Source organism: Salvia splendens, chromosome 5 (assembly GCF_004379255.2).
Source record: "Salvia splendens isolate huo1 chromosome 5, SspV2, whole genome shotgun sequence".
Classification (NCBI taxonomy): Eukaryota; Viridiplantae; Streptophyta; class Magnoliopsida; order Lamiales; family Lamiaceae; genus Salvia; species Salvia splendens.
Genome location: NC_056036.1, coordinates 7050232 through 7070297, shown reverse-complemented (window position 1 = coordinate 7070297; position 20066 = coordinate 7050232). Strand labels below are relative to the sequence as shown.

At 40.1% G+C, this 20066-nt stretch overlaps 5 protein-coding genes across 6 annotated transcripts; 1 reads left to right on the top strand and 4 right to left on the bottom strand.

Moving 5' to 3' along the window:
• Window positions 1-947: 947 nt before the first annotated feature.
• On the bottom strand, window positions 948-2155 carry LOC121802152 (deSI-like protein At4g17486). Its single transcript, XM_042201736.1, has 3 exons — window positions 1832-2155; window positions 1471-1758; window positions 948-1398 (listed from the first exon to the last, which is right to left on the bottom strand). Exons 1-3 carry the CDS (start codon window positions 1962-1964, stop codon window positions 1130-1132), a joined length of 690 nt encoding a protein of 229 aa, XP_042057670.1. The 5' UTR covers window positions 1965-2155; the 3' UTR covers window positions 948-1129.
• Window positions 2156-3261: 1106 nt separating this feature from the next.
• On the bottom strand, window positions 3262-7157 carry LOC121804709 (pre-rRNA-processing protein esf1-like). The gene is made up of 7 exons (XM_042204345.1): window positions 6406-7157; window positions 6229-6300; window positions 5691-5926; window positions 5219-5381; window positions 4609-4737; window positions 3518-4191; window positions 3262-3428 (listed from the first exon to the last, which is right to left on the bottom strand). Exons 1-7 carry the CDS (start codon window positions 6931-6933, stop codon window positions 3380-3382), a joined length of 1851 nt encoding a protein of 616 aa, XP_042060279.1. The 5' UTR covers window positions 6934-7157; the 3' UTR covers window positions 3262-3379.
• Window positions 7158-8088: 931 nt separating this feature from the next.
• Window positions 8089-9189, top strand: LOC121804710 (pentatricopeptide repeat-containing protein At4g38150-like). The gene has a single exon (XM_042204346.1). The coding sequence runs from the start codon at window positions 8138-8140 to the stop codon at window positions 8972-8974; it is 837 nt and encodes a 278-aa protein (XP_042060280.1). The 5' UTR covers window positions 8089-8137; the 3' UTR covers window positions 8975-9189.
• A 5414-nt stretch (window positions 9190-14603) lies between these two features.
• LOC121805186 lies at window positions 14604-16147 on the bottom strand. 2 transcript variants are annotated; one of them, XM_042204976.1, is made up of 4 exons: window positions 15455-16147; window positions 15243-15360; window positions 15119-15166; window positions 14604-15006 (listed from the first exon to the last, which is right to left on the bottom strand). In XM_042204976.1, exons 1-4 carry the CDS (start codon window positions 15943-15945, stop codon window positions 14983-14985), a joined length of 681 nt encoding a protein of 226 aa, XP_042060910.1. In that variant the 5' UTR covers window positions 15946-16147; the 3' UTR covers window positions 14604-14982. The 2 variants fall into 2 exon arrangements, with proteins under 2 accessions (XP_042060910.1, XP_042060909.1); XM_042204975.1 differs by having other exon boundaries at window positions 14604-15166.
• Window positions 16148-16331: 184 nt separating this feature from the next.
• Window positions 16332-19457, bottom strand: LOC121805185 (cytochrome b561, DM13 and DOMON domain-containing protein At5g54830-like). The gene has a single exon (XM_042204974.1). The coding sequence runs from the start codon at window positions 19086-19088 to the stop codon at window positions 16458-16460; it is 2631 nt and encodes an 876-aa protein (XP_042060908.1). The 5' UTR covers window positions 19089-19457; the 3' UTR covers window positions 16332-16457.
• Window positions 19458-20066: the final 609 nt, after the last annotated feature.

Sequence of the window (20066 nt, the reverse complement as noted above, 5' to 3'; positions counted from 1 at the left end):
GTGATTGAAGTAAATCGATTCGTTATTCTCCCGTGGACGTAGGCTTACGCCGAACCACGTATATCCTCGTGTTCTTGTTGTTCCATTTCGTTTTTGCTCCGATCTCGATTTCCAACACTAACTAAACTAAGATAGATAGATAGATAGGTACACATACCAAAGAAAGTTGTCTTAGTAAACAAACAATTCGCAGATGAGTACCTTGTCTTGGAGTTGGAGATGAGAAAGCTAGTTTGCTAAATGCAGTAATCCTGTTAGAGAAGAGAAGCTTTCATTTGACTAGTTGAACTAAGACAACTTAATGGCTAATGCATATAAATAATTCAGATTCTATATATGAAATAGCATGGATAATAGATGCACAGATGATGCGGACGAACGTGGTGACATCGGGCGGATTTTGGCTGGAGGAACAAGGAGGCGCAGAGCTTCTAAAACAGGTCAGAATCCCCAGTATAACAAACAATAGTTATTTTACTTCTTTCTTTTCCAAATTCAATGAGAGTAACTCCAAATCCAATCCCCAATCAAAATATATTTCTTTTTTTTTTTACAGTCATTCCAGCTAACCCCATTTTTTAGCCTAAATATGATTGTTCTTAAATAATTTCGAACTTTGACTGTATTGCGATTTTCAATACTCCTACTATAATGGTACTTATTTCTATTTTTGTCCAATAATCAATTATACATGTCCATGACACGCAACTAGGAAAAACTAACCTAAAATCTTGTAAGTTACCCGAAAATTGTGAATCAGACTATTAAATGAGTAACATAGATAGATACCTTGTGCCATATCTATAGTAGTTTTATATCTTTGGTAATAAATGCTATAGTATAATTAATGTTGAATGACAGAGCCCCAACATTTGTAAAACTACCAAACTAAACCGTAGCATATTCCCCAGCTCTTGCTATTTCTGTTTATATCCAAACAACAAAAGTTGGAAAAGCAAAATTCAATTTTCATATCATAACATTTACAGGAAATCCCATGAGAGAAATAAATACATTTGGATAGACTCTACAACCTCTCATCAAACAATGCGTGTGTGTATGTGTATATATATATATATATTCCATGGCCATGCATGTGTTTGTGCGATTAGATTTACAGATATTCATATCATGAAACAGGCCACTTTGAGATGCATTCTGGTAGAGAAGAAAAACTGCGCTGCGACATCGAATGGGCGCTTCTGCGTCTGGCACTTGGCGTGGCAGAAGCTGAAGACAATGATGATGGCTTTGATTCGGAAGCAGGCGCATACCTACTCAGATGACTAGTCAGCTTCTTCTTCTCCGACTCCTCCGCCTCGTTCTTCTCTCCACCTCTAACATGCCCTACTTTCACCTCAGTCATCCCAACCGGCAGAACACAGTTGCAGAACAAACCTGAATAATCAAACAAACAAAATCAGCCACAAAGAAACAAACTCTCATATATAAAAACATAATCAATCGTACCAAGCCGAGCAAGGCGATTGACCCATCTAGGGATTTGTTTGCTGGTCAAGCGAAGGCACACATCGTTGCAGAAATGGTTGCAATTCTTGGAAATGAGATTGTAGGCATTTCCGGGGTATTCTCGAGCCAGATTTTCCATGAGCGCGCGGACCTCCTTGGGCCCCAAATCTGATCTCGCAATCAAGATTGATTTTCGAAATGTGAAGCCAGGGCAATGCTTTGGTTCTACCTCGAATATCCCAGTTGTTGAATGTTCATGAGCACCGAATGCATACTCAACCCCATGAACTACATGAACAAACCCTAATTTTTGTAATTGCCAAATTTGGGGGAAATCAAAGAGGAAGCAGCAATTGATTACCTTGAACACCAGAATGATAGATGCCGAGGCCGAGCCAGTAAGCGTAGCCGTTGATGGGGGTGAGGTCGTATACGTTCAGGTATACCGGTATAGTGCCCGTCTTCCCCTTCCGCCCCATCATTTTCCGCAGCATCGATCGTTTCTCTTCGTTTTCTTCTTTTCTCAACGCATGCGCTAACTTTTGATCGAATTTCACCCCCCAATTCTCGATCTCTGGCTTTGGATTTAGAATTGGGATTGCAGATTTTTTGATAACGGAAAACCCAATTCGCTTTTGCCTTGTCGATTGTGATTATTACATTCTTTATTTTTTATTTGGGGCAACTTCTTTTTTCTTTTTCATTATTTATTTATCAACCTTGAAAGGCTAAATATATCCACTTTCCCAACCAAAACTATCGCCATTTTTTAAAATTTTTACTACTCCAATTATATAGAAGTAAATATTTATCTTAGTGACAATAGGAGTATTTTATAATTTATTTGTACTCTAATTAAATATTTACTAGTGACAATAGGAGTATTTTTTAATTTATTAGTGATAGGAGAGTGATTAATCGCTAACTCAACCTTTAATTGTTAACTATAATTAATTTAGAACCATAAGATTTGTAGAGATGTAGTGGTCTATAAATCGTCATGTGTAAATTCGTTTTATTATTATTTAAATTTAAGAAAATAAGAAAATTATCAAAATTAGGATTTTGGATCAAAATGTCAATATAGTGTATTAAACATATCAATATTATTCATTGAATATGTCAAAACAATTTAACATTGACATTGTATATGTATTATATTGACATATTATGATAGCTACATTGACATTATGTTGCTTTTGAAAAATACAAAAATTAGACAATTTTTTTAAAAATTTTGACATCAGAATATATGCAAGTGATTTGATATAAGTTGTGTGAAAAAATAATTTAAATTGAGATAGTTATAATCATTTAAAGTTTTTAGATTTTTTTTAAAGTTGGTTATAACTAACTTTCTAATTAATTGACATTAATACCCTTAATTGATATTTTTTTGGATTGTATCGATACTCATGGATGATTAATCTTGCCCCTTAATTTCATGATCCAATATCTCTTATTTAGTTGTAGTTAGCAATTTATGGGTGAGTTAGCAATATAATACACTCCATTAGTGATAATATTATGTTTCAAATATATTTATAGCAAAAGCAAAATGAATTTATCTTCTACCTATAAATAGATGAGATGGCCTTACAAAGTTCCTACTAATATAGACCGATGGCTGCTTTTAGTCATAGTTAATATTACGAACTAATTAATTCATAATATTAACCACTAGAAGCTATCAAACATATGATTAAAATCGTAAAACAATCATATATTTGAGATAAAAAAAAAATAGACTTTAATCTATGATATAATATGTTATGAAATTTTAAAACAAAGTTGATCATCTAAAATTTTTATATAAATCCATAGAATCAAACAAGTAAATTAAAAATATAGTAGTATAATAAAATCACAACAATATTCAGCTAAACGATCATACAGTTCAATCAGCATTCTACCGGTCCCTTTTCTTGTTCTGCTTCTGCCGATGATAAGGTGCACTCCTGTACAACACACCCATCATTAGAAACTACAAAGATGATTTGATTCTTGAATCTCTATAATAATTTTACAAGGCAAAATAAAACAGCACCTTTTATACTGGGGATCAGTTGGGTCCGGAGCATACAGCGGTGAGGTGAACAAGGCTGCAAACCGCGGATCTTGATTATCCACAGTTGGTATCTTGCCCTCGTCAACAACTTCTTTCCCCTTCTTCCCTTTGCGCTTCTTAGGTTTTATGTTGTACCCCTTTAAATTGGTATCGTCAGCAGTTAACAGCTCCAGTTCTGCTATGCTTGCTTCGTTTTCATTCGCCCTCTTCCTTGTCCCACAACTGCCCTTATTTTCCTCAGCTGGAGCATCATCTTCCACAAAAAAGTCATCTGCTTCTTCTGCAGCTTCTTCATCAGCGTCACTACTCTCATCATCTGAAACGTATTTCGACCCTTTCTTTGAAGCATTCTTTTTCTCTTTTCTCTTTCTGAGGTAAGCCTCCCAAACTGTTTCTGCTTTCTTCGTCTTCTTTTCAGAAATGCGTTTGCTGATCTCTTCTAATCCAGAACTAAAAGTCACCTCCATGTCCTGCCGCCCATCATCATCTTCTTCGTCTTCATCTGAGCCGTCCCCTGCCTGGATTAGAGCACGGTACTTATCTCGCTTATTGCACTTCTTTTCAGACTCCCCTTCCACTTCATCTTCGTTCTTGTCCTCATCTGATTCACTCTCATCAGATGCCAAATACTCTTTTAACTCCAACTCAGCTATCTGCAACGGAAGGAAAAGACGCGAAAAGTGAAGTTGTGATTTGAGAAACTATATGCATAACTAGATGTACAAAACCCAACAATGCATTTCAAAAAATATAATAGACCTGTCATCTAACTCCACAGAACAATACACCTCTGCTGATGCTTTGAAAGGAACTAAACCGTTAATACATATTACTAAAAATATCATCAACCAGTAAGCAAATAAAAACACAACTTAGTCATTCATCTGCAATAACTCATTGCAACAGCAGTGAATTTCTTCAAATGTAGATTCCGTTATGAATTGAAAAGATGGGCAACAAAATGAATCAGATACACAGTAATCATCTTTCTGGATAAACAAGAGAATTGACACATGTTTTTAAACATTTGAAAAGTTTATCACAACTAGAAATTACAACATAACACCAACCTGCTCATCATTAAGTTTTCTCTTCAAGGTCTTTGCGCGTTGTGGTTCATCTTCATCCCATGTGAGATGAATGTTGCTATGTTGCAGCGCTCGAGTTTGAAAATCTAAACCTTCATAATCTGCCGGTGCCTGGATAGAGAAGAATCAGAATCATAAGAATAGTCAATTAGTAAGAAAAATATAGTGGATTTCTCAAGATAGCCAGCAAAAGATTAGGAGTTTGGATTCATTCCCTACAATAAAATCAACACATATGGGGAAAAAAAGTTGGCCACATGCTTGGGCATAGACCTGTAGTTCGACCAATAATTAAAAAGAAATATATTGCTAGCTATGTGGTCAAAGTTTCTCCAACAAATGCTAATATAGCTCAGACATGAGCCCATTCCTAATTAACGGAAAAACAGCCAAATTAAATAGCACAAATATGATACTGTCATCCATACTCTTACTATTGCCGTGCCTAGTCCATTCCATGTGTAGTACTTGTATGATTATATTCAAACAAATCATAACAACAGAGTAAATCTTAGTTTAAGATAAATATGGGAAGAAATTTGAGATTTCAAATTGCTATGGAAGAAGAAGCTAATTAAGAGACGGAAATTACCTCAGTGGCAACATCGCGTGCCTTATGCTTAAACTCCATTGAATCTGGGATAAATCTCAAGTCCAACTTATTCGCTGATCTTTCAAACTCTACTCCATCACAAGTTTTATAGAGATAATCTGCTGTTGCAACTGAATCACATTCTACAACAGCATAATAATACCTAACAAGAAGAGGTATGGTCAAACACAACAGAAGTTGATGTCACATATTTTTAGAACAAGGAGGCACAAAAGGTGAAACTAAAACTTGTGCTATTTTATCACATAGTTCGCTTGCTCACAAACATGAACATCATCCTGTATATTGACATATGGACAATCTTAAAACTCAAAAGAACAGGTCTTCACTAAGTGCTTAATTCCATTGAAACAAATATTTCAGCCATTTATTGAGAGTTAACTTTTAAATAGGTGAAAACCAAAGAGTACAAGCATATAATGTGAAAAGCCAAAAACTTTATAAGCTATACCTTAGCCTGCTAATCTCATAAGCGCGTAGCTTACTTTGGTCAATCTCATCATCATCGTCATCATCCATATCATCCATATCATCATGCTTATCCTCATCATCAAATAATCCAACAGGCCCACTGACTGCCTCCTCTTCCATGCGCTTGATTCCAAACTCGGATGGATAGACAGATACAGACAAAATTTGACCCCCTTTAGGGAGAAATGAAGTTAACAAGACATACAAATCAACAGCCTGCAATGAAGGATTCACATTATAAGTATCCAAAATAGGGAAAACAAGAGTGCATACGATTGACCAAAACATGTAAACACTCTGAAATCAAACTAAATAGATATTTCGCATTCAGACTGACACTCGAAAAAAGAAGTTAGACAACCCTCAAGTCCAGAGGTCTTGTTTTTATTGAGGATTATTCAAACCCCAATGCTATGTGATAATTATAGCTTGTGTCACACAATGTGGTTTCAAAGTAAAAGGAATGACTTGAAAGTATGACGAACAGACGAAAAGGTAAAACGGATGAGACATCTCACCCTGACTTGACTCCAGTCGAGATTGACAACAGCTAGCCTTCGTGTTTCTTTGTCGATTTCGGGTACATCCTCCTGCGAATGAGAAAAAAGAAAACATACAAAATTACAAAACTATTACTACAAAACTGTATCAGCTTATTAGTTGAGGCATACGCCATACAGTGAACAAGCCTCAACCTGCGGCATAAGGCTATCTTCTTCATCCTCTTGGTCCACATAATTGTCATCACCTGAGTCAGTAGTACTGGTGGATGAAGACTCGTCCACACTCTGCCCGTCATCACCATCATCGTCATCTTCATCTTCTTCGTCGTCTAATTCATCCTCATCAAGATTCCTCATTTTTTCAATATCAGTTTTAGATTGAGCTGGTTTGGCAATTTGGGCATCTGATTCTGGGACATCTTCTTGGTGGAGGCGGTAGTAATGAGCGAGAGAGGAAGAGGAGGAGGAGTTGTTAGGCTTGGGTTTGCCACGCTTATCTACGGGAGCACGAGAGGAGATGAAGTTGCGGTCGGTAAATATGCGCTGGAAGCGAGAGTCGATTGTGACCTTGGAATGCCTCTTGGGAGCTTCCATGAAGCGAGGGTCTGACTGGGCCGAAGCAAATCGCTCGTCCTTAATCATTGCCGGTTCCTTCTTCTTCGTTTTCTTCTGCTTCTTTCTCTGCTCCAATCCCAAAATCCTTCGTGTGGAGGATGACATTCTCTCCTGACGGTGGTGTGTGTGAGAGACACAGAGAGGGGAGAGAAACGATGAATAATAAACAAGACCTAGGGAGGGATCGTCTGCTGTTCCTGAAACCGCAGCAAACAAAAAATGAAACGCAAGAGAGGAGAAGAAGATGAAGGCGGCTTTTCTTTCCTCACAAATCACAATGGTGTGTGTGAGAGAGAGACAGAGGGGAGGAGAGGGACGTTGAGCAGCTAAAAAACCTAACTTTAATTGGGCTTCCAAATAAAAGTTGAACCCACTTAAATGGGTAGGGTAGGGTAGGGTAGGGATTGCAATTCCTGAAATAGGTAAGGTTTTTTTTTGTGTTCAATATTTATATTTTATATCTTATTTCAGTTTTTGTTTAATACTAGTATTTTATTTTATTTTCTGTAACTCTTTTTAACTTTGAGTGGTTATTAAAGATAAAAATGTTATAGATATTAAATAAAAAAAAGTAAAAATAAATGTAAATGAAAATATTAAATTATCAATTTTCTTCATAAAAAATTGTCAACAGAGATTACAAATACATGAATATCAACTAGCTTCATAAAATTGTTAACCAAGTTGTGTTGACATTATTTATTATCTTTTGATATAAATAAAAAAAAAATATAACTGCTTGAAAATAATATTGTTACCAAAAATTGTAGTTATCATTTGATTATATTTTTATATTCAATATCATAATTATAATTTTTAGTATTTTAATTTATTAATATAATTGAATTTCATAATGTTTTTGTGTGCTTGAAGGAATACTATCATACGAAAAATATACTCCCTCCGTTCCCTCATAGTTGAAACGAAATTTTTTGGCACAAAGTTTAAGAAAGAGAGGTTGAGTGTGTTAAATAAACAGATAAAAAAGTAAGAGATGAGAAAAAATAGAAAGAATAAAGTAGAAAGTGAATAAAGTAAGAAAAATACAAAAGTTATTGTATATAGAAATGACTCAATTATAAGGGAACTTTCTAAAATGAAAAAAATGACTAACTATGAGATAATGGAGGTAATTTTAATAAAAAGTAAAGGAAAAGAGAAGGTAATGTTATGTGTTCTTGAAGGAATACTATCATTAAAAAATAGAGTAATTTTAATAAAAAGTAAAGAAAAAGAGAAGGGCTGCGTTTCGTTATTTGTTTGCTTCATACAAATAGGGGAAATTAGCTGCTGAACACTGGAAATTTCAATGTCGATAGCTCTTAGAACTAAACTTGGTTCCACAGGAGCTCGTCTCCTACGGAGCCTTGCCGCCGCACGGTCTTTCTCCGATCAACCTTACGAACCTATTCCCGACCGCTCCCTCAGAAATCAATCTCGAATTCAATCTCGGCCCAGGAAGGGGGATACCGATGCTGATTTTCTCGAAAAATTCAAGCTTGGACTGGACAGCGATAGTAGCGTCAAAGAAAACCCTAGCAAGAGCGAGGCAGTCGATAGAGGTAGCGACAGCGAGGATGCAAATGAGATATTCAAGAAGATGAAGGAGACGGGGCTGATCCCGAACGCGGTGGCTATGCTGGATGGGCTGTGCAAAGACGGGCTGGTCCAAGACGCGATGAAGCTGTTCGGGTTAATGCGCGAGAAGGGGGCGATTCCGGAGGTGGTGGTGTACACTGCTGTGGTGGAGGGGTTCTGCAAGGCGCAGAAGCTGGATGATGCGGTGAGGATCTTCAAGAAAATGGAGAGCAATGGAATTGTTCCTAACGCCTTCAGTTACCAGGTTTTGATTAAAGGGCTGTGCTTGGGCGATGGGAAGAGAGTGGAGGAGGCCTATGAGTTTAGTATTGCGATGTTGGGGGCTGGTCATTCCCCCAATTTGGCTACTTTTACGGGATTGATTGATGGGTATTGCAGGGAGAAGGGTTTGGAAGAGGCTCAGAATGTTGTGAAGGAAATGAGGCTAAAGGGCTTCTTCGTGGAGGAGAAAGCGGTTAAGGAGTATTTGGGTAAGAAAGGCCCTTTCTTGCCCATGGTGTGGGAGGCAATCTTGGGGAAGAAGGCCTCCAACAAGTTTCCTTTTTGAGGCTTAAGCATTTCTGTTTACTTTCTTCTTCTTTGTTTGATGTCAGCCTTTACTCTGTTTTCTCCCTCTTGTTTATTGGTCTGAACATCAATATATAGGATGTTTATTTTTCTTCTTGTTCTTTATTGGTGTCAGCTTTTGCTCTTCTAGCTTCTGGTTTAGTGGGATGATTGATTGCATGATGAAAGTGGGGATAGCTCAATTGTTTGTTTCAACTCTATTTAGGAACCCAAGTAAACAAGAATGTGCCATGTTCTTGCTCTAGAATGAAAGATATTGTTTCAGTTGCAAACTTTGTTTACAATTGTTTTGGACCAGGGAATTGCTTCAGACCCAGCTATGGTGGTACTGTCAAAACCATAGCTTGTTTAAGCTGATAAAATCATAATTTCTTAGATGCATTACTTCTTCTTAACAAGTGCTTTTTTATTTCAAGGCACTATTCAACTTCTTTCCTTCATGGCACAGTTATCCTACCTGTAGATAAACAACTAGACAGAGCACATGAAGTAATGATCAAATTCCTAAAACATAGTTGTTGGGATTCACACACACAAGGCTTTCACACACTCAAGAAGATCACACACACACTCACTGTTGTATGAGATCACACAATGCAGAAACACACACACTCACACTTTGAGTATTGAAGATGATAATCTTGGAGAGAAACTGGAAAACTCTTTATTGATTAAACTACTACTACATACACGGTTTATGAGCTATTTAAAGCTCTACAATCAAGTAGCAACTGCTACTAACTAACTACAACAAGAATCAAGAAAACAAGAAGAATAACCGCTACATCTCAGCTAATTAACTGCTGCTCCAACGGCTAGTTTCTCTAGGTTGCTTCTTCCTTCTCGGCTCAAGACCGAACTCCCTTCTCGGCTCAAGACCGAACTCCCTTCTCGGCTCAAGACCGAACTCCCTTCTCGGCTTAAAACCGAACTCCCTTCTCGGCTCAAAAACCGAACTCCCTTCTCGGCTAGTTCCAGCTCAAAGCCGAGCTTCCTTCTTCTGCCTTCTTCTTCCAACTGAAATGAGCACTCCATTATTACAATTCTCCACCTGAGGGCTCATCTCAGTTCTTGCACAAACATTGATCAACTTCTTGCAATGATCAAACTTGTCTCTACCTAGAGACTTTGTTAGCATGTCAGCCGGATTGTGCAAGGTGTTAATCTTAATCACCTTCACTCTCCCCTTCTCAATCTCATCTCTAATAAAATGCAACTTTATGTCTATGTGCTTGCTCCTTTCATGAAAACCCGGATGTTTAGCCAAGCACATAGCTGAGCTGCTGTCACAATGAATCACCATTGTCTTTTGGTCAAAACCAAAGTCAGAAATCACTCCCTGAATCCAAAAGCTCTCCTGTACAGCTGCAGTGAGAGCTATATACTCTGATTCTGTTGTTGAGAGAGCAACAACACTTTGCAAACCTGATTTCCTGCTGATTACAGTTCCAAACATGGTGAAAAGATAACCTGTTTGGGACTTTCTGTTGTCCAGGTTTGCAGCATAGTCTGCATCACAATAGCCCTGCACAACCTCCTCAGATTCACCTTCCCAGCCATTGAAGACAATTCCCCAGCCACTGGTTGACTTCATGTACCTCAATATCCACTTAAGAGCATTCCAATGCTCCTTCCCCGGGTCAGCCATGTATCTGCTAGTCACTGAGATAGCATGTGCCAGATCTGGTCTGGTACAGATCATAGTATACATAACACTTCCAACCACACTAGCATAAGGAATAGACTCCATCTCCTCAGCCTCTTGCTTAGATTTAGGGGCCTGCTCCTTTGAAAGCTTAAAACTCTGGGACAGAGGAGTTGATGCAGCTTTTGCATTTTCCATTTTGAATCTCTGCAAAACTTTCTCAATATAGTCAGTTTGAAGCATCCACAGCTTCTTGCAGCCTCTGTCTCTCTGAATGTGTATGCCTAGGATCTTCCTTGACTCTCCTAGATCCTTCATTTCAAAGCTAGACTTCAAATCCTCCTTGACTTGCTGAATTTCTGTCATAGAAGGTCCTGCAAGTAGCATATCATCCACATAGAGCAATAGATAGGCAATAGGTGTTTTGCCCTTCCTCTTGATGTAGATGCAATCATCAAACTCTGATCTAATGAAGCCAATCTTCTTCATTTGAGCATCAAACTTCTTGTTCCACTGTCTAGGACTTTGCTTAAGACCATAAAGACTCTTTTGTAGCAAGCACACCTTGCTTTCTTCACCACTCTTCACATAGCCCTCTGGCTGATCCATGAAGATAGTCTCCTCTAGGTCTCCATTTAGGAAGGCAGTCTTCACATCAAGCTGCTGCAATTCCCAATCTAGCTGATTCACCACAGCCAACAAAATCCTAATAGAAGTGTGCTTAACAACCGGAGCAAACACCTCATTGAAGTCAACTCCTTCTTGCTGTGTAAATCCCCTTGCCACCAGCCTTGCTTTGAACCTGATTCTGTCTTTATCAGTGGTCTCTACCTTCTTTTTAAACAACCACTTGCAACTGATCAGCTTCCTCTCCTTTCCATCTGTATTCAGCTTGGATTTGTCCACCAAAATCCAGGTTTTGTTCTTGAGTAAAGACTCTATTTCTTCATTCATGGCCTCTATCCATCTCTCTCTGTCTTTGCTTCTCATGGCCTCTTTATAGGTGAGAGGATCAGCAATATCAATACTCTCAGCAGCACACAGTGCATAATAGACCATATCTGCAAATTTCTCAGGAGGCTTTGCATTTCTCCTTCCCCTATCTCTTGCAATCTGGTACTCTCTGGTAGGATCTGCTGTGGGCTCATCATTTCTTCTACCTTGAGCTGGAGCACCATCACCCTCTGGATCAGGTTCATTTTCTGAGTCAGTGACTCCACCTGCTCCTGGGCCAACTCCCATAGGCTCCACCTTGAAGAAATCACTCTCAACTTCACTGGAGTCACTGGAGTCCAGCTTATCTTTCAAGTAGGGCATCTGATCCTCCAAGAACACCACATCCCTACTCACCACCACCTTCTGCCTACCAGGCTCAATACACCAGAGCCTATACCCCTTAACACCCCTCTGATATCCCAGCAAGATACATTTCAGAGCCCTAGCTTCAAGCTTACTTTGCCTAGCATGAGCATAGGCTGCACACCCAAACACCTTGTATTTTGAGTAGTCACTATGAGCTCCATACCACATGTAATCAGGAGTTTCAGATTTCAGGGCAGTAGATGGGCATTTATTGATGAGATAGGCTGCTGTATACACCGCCTCTCCCCAGAACCTGCTGCTCAAACCAGAACCAAGAAGCAGGCACCTCACCCTCTCTAGGATAGTCCTATTCATCCTCTCCACAACACCATTTTGCTGGGGATTACCAGGAACAGTACGGTGCCTCTTCATACCCTTCTCTTTGCAAAATATATCAAATTCAGCAGACAAGAATTCCAAGCCATTGTCAGTTCTTAAACATTTAACACTCCTTCCTTTCTCTAGCTCCACCTCCTTACACCATATCTTGAACTTAGTGAGTGTTTCAGATTTTTCCTTAAGAATATATACCCACAACTTCCTTGTATAGTCATCAATGATAGCTAGATAATACTTTCCTCCACCAATTGAACACACCGGTGAAGGCCCCCAAAGATCACTATGTATGTAGTCTAAAGGGGCTGTAGAAGAGTGAATACCTGTAGGATAGGGTGCCTTCTTTGCTTTTCCAAGTATACACTGCTCACAGGGGTCCATCTTGTTGAAATCTCCAGAGATCATGCCCTTCTTGATGAGTTCTTTCAAGCTTCCTTCTGCTGGATGGCCCAGCCTCTTGTGCCATAGCATTAGGGAATCATCTGACACAGCATTGCTTTCTCCATCAACAGCCTTAGCCTTCAAATAATAGAGAATATGCTCTCTGTCAGCCTCCATCATCACTGCATCTCCAGATTTCACAAACAATTTTCCTTGACTCATTAATATAGTGAACCCCCTCTGCTCCAGCATTCCCAATGAGATGAGGTTCCTCTTCACTTCTGGAATATACCTCACCCCAGTCAGGATCTTCACAGAGCCATCTTGTAGGCTTAGCTTCACTTTCCCTATCCCTTTTATCTGACAAGTATGATTATTTCCAAGAACAACCGTACCCGATGCTTCTTGAAGATCATGAAACCAGCTTCTATTGGGGCACATATGGAAGCTGCACCCCGAGTCCATTATCCACCTGTGACTGACCCCACTGTCACTAATATTCATAAGTTGAGCCGGGGGATCAGCACTCTCCACACAATCAGATTGGTTGTGTCCCTCAGAGGCCATCTTTCTCTTCCATGCATGACAATCTTTCTTCAAATGTCCAGGTTTCTTGCACCAATAGCAAGCTCTGGTTTCCTTCTGAGCATCAGAACTTGAGGGTTTAGGGCCCTCAAACTTCTTCTTGAAGTTCTGCTTCTTGAACTTCTTCACATTCAAGGCCTCTGCAGCTTGAACATTGGAGCTTGCAGAGCCTCTGTTGGCTGTCTTCTGGAGTTCTTTGGCCATCAAGGCTGAGTAGACTTCTGCATAGGTGATAGGTTTATCTCTTCCATAGATAATTGCATCACTTAACTGGTCATACGAGCTAGGCAAGGCATTCAATGTGAGAATGGCCTTATCCTCATCTGAAATCTTGACATCAACAGATCCCAGGTCATCAATGATCTTGTTGAACTCCTCTAGCTGCTCAATGATGGACCTATCTCCAGAAAAACTATAGGCATACAGCCTCTTCTTGAGATACAGCCGGTTAGCCAAGGATTTGGCCAAGTAAACTTCATCCAACTTGTCCAAGATCTCCACCGCAGTCTTGGCTTCTTGAACATCCCTCAAGACCTTATCTCCAAGGCACAGAATCACTGCAGAATGTGCCTTGAGCTGCATCTCCTCCATCTTTGCCTGAGCTTTATCATCAAGCACTGGAGCCTTTCCTTTCTCCTCTGGTTTTGCAAGAACTGCGGCCAAGCCTTGTTGAATCAAAACCGCCTTCATCTTCATCTTCCACAGGCTATAATCATTCTTGCCTGTGAACTTTTCTGCATCAAGCCTTGCTGCCATCTCTGAAACCGTTTGATCCTCTGCAAATCAGCTTCAATATCCCTTTCCCACAGACGGCGCCACTTGTTGGGATTCACACACACAAGGCTTTCACACACTCAAGAAGATCACACACACACTCACTGTTGTATGAGATCACACAATGCAGAAACACACACACTCACACTTTGAGTATTGAAGATGATAATCTTGGAGAGAAACTGGAAAACTCTTTATTGATTAAACTACTACTACATACACGGTTTATGAGCTATTTAAAGCTCTACAATCAAGTAGCAACTGCTACTAACTAACTACAACAAGAATCAAGAAAACAAGAAGAATAACCGCTACATCTCAGCTAATTAACTGCTGCTCCAACGGCTAGTTTCTCTAGGTTGCTTCTTCCTTCTCGGCTCAAGACCGAACTCCCTTCTCGGCTCAAGACCGAACTCCCTTCTCGGCTCAAGACCGAACTCCCTTCTCGGCTCAAAACCGAACTCCCTTCTCGGCTCAAAAACCGAACTCCCTTCTCGGCTAGTTCCAGCTCAAAGCCGAGCTTCCTTCTTCTGCCTTCTTCTTCCAACTGAAATGAGCACTCCATTATTACAATAGTAGTATATTTTATTACTATCAAGTAAAATTTCGAAGTTCAAAGGGGTTTCCTGCAATCAGAAATTCTGCAAACACTATTGAATCATTAATTGTACCATGTAAAATGAAGTCTTAAGAAGCAGCTCTGCTTCTCTCAGCCTTACAAAGGTGAAGTCAGTGATCCTGCAATGGGATCAGTATGAAGTCTCAAATGTTTCTGGATCCTTCAGCATCATTGTTGCAAGGGACCGGTACTTGATTTGCTTAGGAAATTGATAGGTCTGTGGTCTGTGGGTGTAGAACTAGTGGTCATACATCTGTAGTTTGTGTAAGAGCTCTGGTTGATGCATTCAATCCTCCACTATCTCCCCATCCTGAAGTAGAGAAACAACTATCATTATTCATGTGATGAGTATGCGAAATAGAAGTGGTGCATCAGAATGTATGATCTTTGTTACTCGGAAGACAAACTAGGATAACAGAGACCTCGATTGAGTGAGTTGGTTGTGGAGTCCGGTGATGTATAAACGCATGCTGGTGGAAGAATAATGAGCAACCATAAGCATATTTTTTAGTTGGATAGATAACAGTTTAAAAGGAGGATGCTTGCCATCTGTTTGCAGTAATCGTTCCATTGTTGTTCGTCCAATCCATAGTTAAAGAATTCAGTGGTGTTCGCTCCCGGGTTTCTCCACATCTTTTCTCCAAAATCATCTAGGTTTATTCTTCTGATCTCACACATGTAAGCACAGCAAGCAATGGATCACATATGCGTACCATAAAGCGGAAAATGAATAATGCGATTAGCAAAGAAATTACTACTTGTTTGAGTAAAGCATAACCCCTAATTTGCGGATAAAATCACATTGGCTGAACTCAGTTTTTGTAGCAGGTACGCGTCCGCATTCGACAGCTCTAGGAACTGGAATAGGAAAAGGGATTGTGATTGGAATAGGAATACTGAAGCATGGTGATGGGTTGAGCAAAGCTGCTATATCAATTCCATCTGTGGCATGTCCCAGCACTTTATCATAGTATGTGTCTCTAACCAACACCGGAAGTATGTCTCCTTGTTTGGATGTATCTGCCTCTTCAACATCAAAATGGGGCAAATGATTTTGGTGTGAATAAATGGGACCTTGTTTGGATGTATCTGCCTCTTCAACATCAAAATGGGGTAAAGGATTTTGGTCTGGATAAATGGGAGTTGGAGTTGGAGTTGGAGTTGGAGTTGGAGTGGGAATGGGAGTGGGAGTATTCCAATTCTCAAGAAATTCTGCATACAAGTCTCTCTCTTCTTCATCTGCGTCCATTTCTTGTTAAACTATTTCCTTTCCTTGGTTGAAGATGGAAACGAGTACACATATCACAGGCAGACACACATTTTTTGCCATTTCTGAGAAACTAGATAAGAAGACCCATCTTCCAGAAATTAGTACAATTGCTCTTTCTCTACAAACTTTCTATGCTTGTACTTGCATCCAGACTTCTAATATCATGTAAATTACATCTCTTATCTAATCATACACATAAGAATACAATTTTGTTGGTCACAACCCGTTCAATGGCAATCAAGTCTTCATTGAAAAGATTTAAGATCTTGTTAATGAGTCAAGCCCCATACAACTTTGTACTAGAAAAATTATACATTTCTAAAAACCAAATGGAAATGTAAAGCATGATAACTGTGAAAAAAGAATAACAATAATGTGGTTTGACTAGGTTAATGAATTTACTGTGTACATAAAACATGAGAGGAGATGGTAATGCTATATAGCCTATAAACAACATTAATCTCTATAGATTCAAAAACTGATGCATCAGCTCATCTGTTAAATGCTTCTAACTGAACCTCACCCGCTTCTTTCTCTTTTGCCGGCTCACTTTGGTTGAGAAGGTCTCGAGATTCTTCTTCACCATTACCCAAAACCCAAGTGCTCCTTCCAGGCAATCTGTCTCGTCTTCTACCCATATCACGATACTCCAAATATATTACCAGCAAAGCACCTAGTAAGAACCAAACTATCAGAGCCCAGCTCAGGCCGGTAGCATTTTCATCACCATATCTCTCTCCCAAATGTTTCATCCCACTGATAAGAGCAGCAACTCCAACAAGTATACCACACCTCCCAATGATAACGTGAGTGTATTCCCAGATGAGCCTATGTGAAGCCTTAGCCGTCTCCTCTCCAACATCAGGTTTCTTAGGTCTAAAGTAGGCATTTATTGGCTGCGCTACGGCCAACAATATTGCCAGCATTCCAAACTTGACATGCGTGGACTGGAGAGTGAGACCACGGAGTTCAGCAACTGCAAACAGAAACCCAAGGAAAATAATAGCTAATCCTGAATATTGCATGTAAACATGTATCTTAAACCAACTGTCATCCTTCACATGCTTCAGGTATCTAGAAGCCAGAATGCCACCAGGAAGCAAAATGCCCCATGCAAGAAACATCATAAACCCATGCACAGCTAAGACAGGTCGCAAGTCCTCCTCTGCTTCTGCAGAACCATGCATCAGCAGCACACTAATTGGCCTCTTGCTTGTTATAAAATGCATGTTTCTCACGCTCAAGTGGTCATCAGACCATTGAGCACCCATGGCCCAAATTACCTTCAGAGGAGTCGAGGGGTCAATGATATTGTTGCATTCATGCCTTGCCTTCCGATCACAAGAAGGATTGAGGGGACGTGTGAACTCCAGTGTGATGATGCCATTTTCGGATTTGCATCTCACATATGTCAAGTTCTCCTTTGTTGGATGGACACTTGAAGCATCATTTCCATCAATAAAATATGTGTTCACCCTTCCTTTACCACTGTCATCAATCCAACCCACATAAGCATAGCTGTTGGCCATCTCGCGACCAAACCCAATTGCTAGATAACCACTTTTCTTCTCCCCCCTAGCTGCAATAGATATTGAGTTGTCAGCTAGCGTCCAGAAAAGCATAACCTGCTGATCATCCAAAGAGACACTGTTGTTATACATGTCTGGCAAACCTCCATCAACCACTTGAACTTTCCAGCCCATCTTTGGTACATAAAGAGAGTGATAGTAAACAAGATCTGGGGTGTTTCTGTCAGGTGACCAGGTCAACTTTGTAGGACTGGCCTGTACACCTTCAGCTTCAGGACCCCCAAAATATATTGTCTCTGATGTGTTTCTCAAAGTTGCATTCCCACCAATAGGATCAGATGTAACATACAGTGCAACATCATGTCCAGCCTGTATCGAGAACTTCACTGGCACACCCCTCTCCACCCTCAAGAGAGGAGATTCCTTCTTGTTGATATAAAGAACTTTAGAAGGATTTGGGGGATTCGGGTAATGCAATGCTGGGCCAGTTGTCACAACAAGCGGCTCCTTTTTATCTGCAATGACAAGATCTTGATCCTCCTTATCTTCAGCCTCCAATGGTCCTAAACAGTCATTTACCTGCTCAGAAAGGTTCAGCTTCAAGTGACCATAACTCCCACCGTGATTTTGAGGAAGATAGAAAGGGCGTAAACTATCAGGAGGCTTAATCAGCCCTACTGCCCATATCACATTCATCTCTGCCCTGGGGTCAATTTTCTGATCATACTTGATATCATTAGACTGCAAAGGTCTGCTATATCTGATGAATGAAACACCATCCTTCCTGTGCCCATAAATCATCTTTGTATTATTCACCACCACAGCTGGATCAGTAGGCTTATACAGAGAATCCGGGCAAACACCCTGCGCATTCCCATCCTCATCGATCATACACTCACTATACTTAGTTATATAATAATCGTGAGCAAACGGCAACCCACCCTCCCCAAACGCCGTGATGGCCACATCCCCACCCACCATAAGTGAACCAGAAGCACTCTCGTTGGCCCACCCGAACCCCATGTAATCCTCAGCTCCAACGGCAGCCTCCAAACCGATCTCAACCTCATTCTCCGCCTCCTTGAGACTCCACCTAATCCTATAGCTATCATACAGCACTTTGCAGTTATCAAAGACAGTAGGCTGCTCCTTAGCATTTCCAGAATCATTCAACAAGACATACCCAAAATCAGAAGCAGTGGGAACATCCCAAACCGCAAGAAGCTTCATTTGATCCCAAGTGACATTCTTCCGCAGACGAACGGTGAAGGTGTCATTTTTATAGGTCTGATTGAGGATTGAATCGGAAACGGGGAAACCATTTGTGAGATTTTGAAAATCATCGCCCATGGCGCCCCACCAGAGGACGTTGGCGCCGGCGAGCATGTCAAATTGGGAGACGCGAAAGGAGCAATCATTGATGATGGAGAAGATACCACGGAGCTGGTGCTGCTCCAAGGTGAAGTTGGAGGTGAAGTTGAGAAGGGAGGTGTTGGTGCTGGGGCAGTCCAAAGTCGGATCGGAATAGGAGAAACCAATCAAAAACATAAAAATGAAAAATAGCCCCAATTGGAAGAGTGCGGTTGGGGCCATGGGAGAGATCGGATCTGGTTTTATGGATTGATCCGATACGCAGATTTGTATGTGTATAATTGGATTTGGATGTAAACAAGCATAAATGCAGGGACTACATGCATATATGTAAGTATCAAGAGATTCTCATCGGAGAGAGATAGTACCAACCTGTATCGGAGTTAGAGAGAGAAGAGTTGGGATCCAGCGGAGGGAAGACGAAGAAGACGAGAAGCAGCTAAAAGGGGTTTTTACTTGGATTACAAATTTATCAACCTTGAGCAATCTTCGTAATTGTGAATCTCGAATTAGGTCAAGTCAAAGATTGTATTTTTAAACCAATTCTTCTTCTTCTTCTTCTTCCTTTCATTTGCTTTTTTCCCTTTTCAGTGTTTGATGGTTTAAAATGGACTCTGTTTGATTGCATATCCTTTGCGTTTTTACTTGTTTTTCTCAAATTAATTGGTGGATTAATTTTGTACTCCTACTAACCTTTACATACTATTTGTATCAAATTAGTTATTTAAATGTAATGTTAAAATATATTTCTATCCACGGCTAAAATCAATCATACACTAGTAGATCTTAGAGCATCCGCAATGGGGCGGATGTCCCGTCGGACATCCCGAAAACACCTTCTGCCACGTCATAAGGACATCCCACTTAGGGGTGGCAAATCGTGCGTGTCGGGTCGTTATCGTGTCGACACGATAACGACACGAACACGATAACAACAAACACGAACACGACCCGTTAAGAAAACCTCAAACACGAACACGAACACGAACACGACACGAAACCCTCAGACACGAACACGACACGAACACGACACGAACCCATTAACGACACGAACCAATTCTGGTCAACACGACACGATAATAACACGTACACGAGATGACACGATAACGACTCGATAACAACACGACCTGATAACGGTTAAACCTATTAAAAATGAAAATAATAAGAATTAATAATATTAAAATATTATTTGTTAACGGA

Coding starts and splice junctions, on each gene's coding strand:
- LOC121802152 (XM_042201736.1), bottom strand. CDS start 1,964: ATGCTGCGGAAAATGATGGGGCGGAAGGGGAAGACGGGCACTATACCG. Junction 1,759..1,831: donor CTATCATTCTGGTGTTCAAG/GTAATCAATTGC, acceptor TTGTTCATGTAG/TTCATGGGGTTGAGTATGCA. Junction 1,399..1,470: donor CAATCGCCTTGCTCGGCTTG/GTACGATTGATT, acceptor TTGATTATTCAG/GTTTGTTCTGCAACTGTGTT.
- LOC121804709 (XM_042204345.1), bottom strand. CDS start 6,933: ATGTCATCCTCCACACGAAGGATTTTGGGATTGGAGCAGAGAAAGAAG. Junction 5,927..6,228: donor TCGACTGGAGTCAAGTCAGG/GTGAGATGTCTC, acceptor CCTTCATTGCAG/GCTGTTGATTTGTATGTCTT. Junction 5,382..5,690: donor TATGAGATTAGCAGGCTAAG/GTATAGCTTATA, acceptor TCTTCTTGTTAG/GTATTATTATGCTGTTGTAG.
- LOC121804710 (XM_042204346.1), top strand. CDS start 8,138: ATGTCGATAGCTCTTAGAACTAAACTTGGTTCCACAGGAGCTCGTCTC.
- LOC121805186 (XM_042204975.1), bottom strand. CDS start 15,945: ATGGACGCAGATGAAGAAGAGAGAGACTTGTATGCAGAATTTCTTGAG. Junction 15,361..15,454: donor GTTATGCTTTACTCAAACAA/GTAGTAATTTCT, acceptor GTGTGAGATCAG/AAGAATAAACCTAGATGATT. Junction 15,167..15,242: donor ACGATTACTGCAAACAGATG/GCAAGCATCCTC, acceptor TTCTTCCACCAG/CATGCGTTTATACATCACCG.
- LOC121805185 (XM_042204974.1), bottom strand. CDS start 19,088: ATGGCCCCAACCGCACTCTTCCAATTGGGGCTATTTTTCATTTTTATG.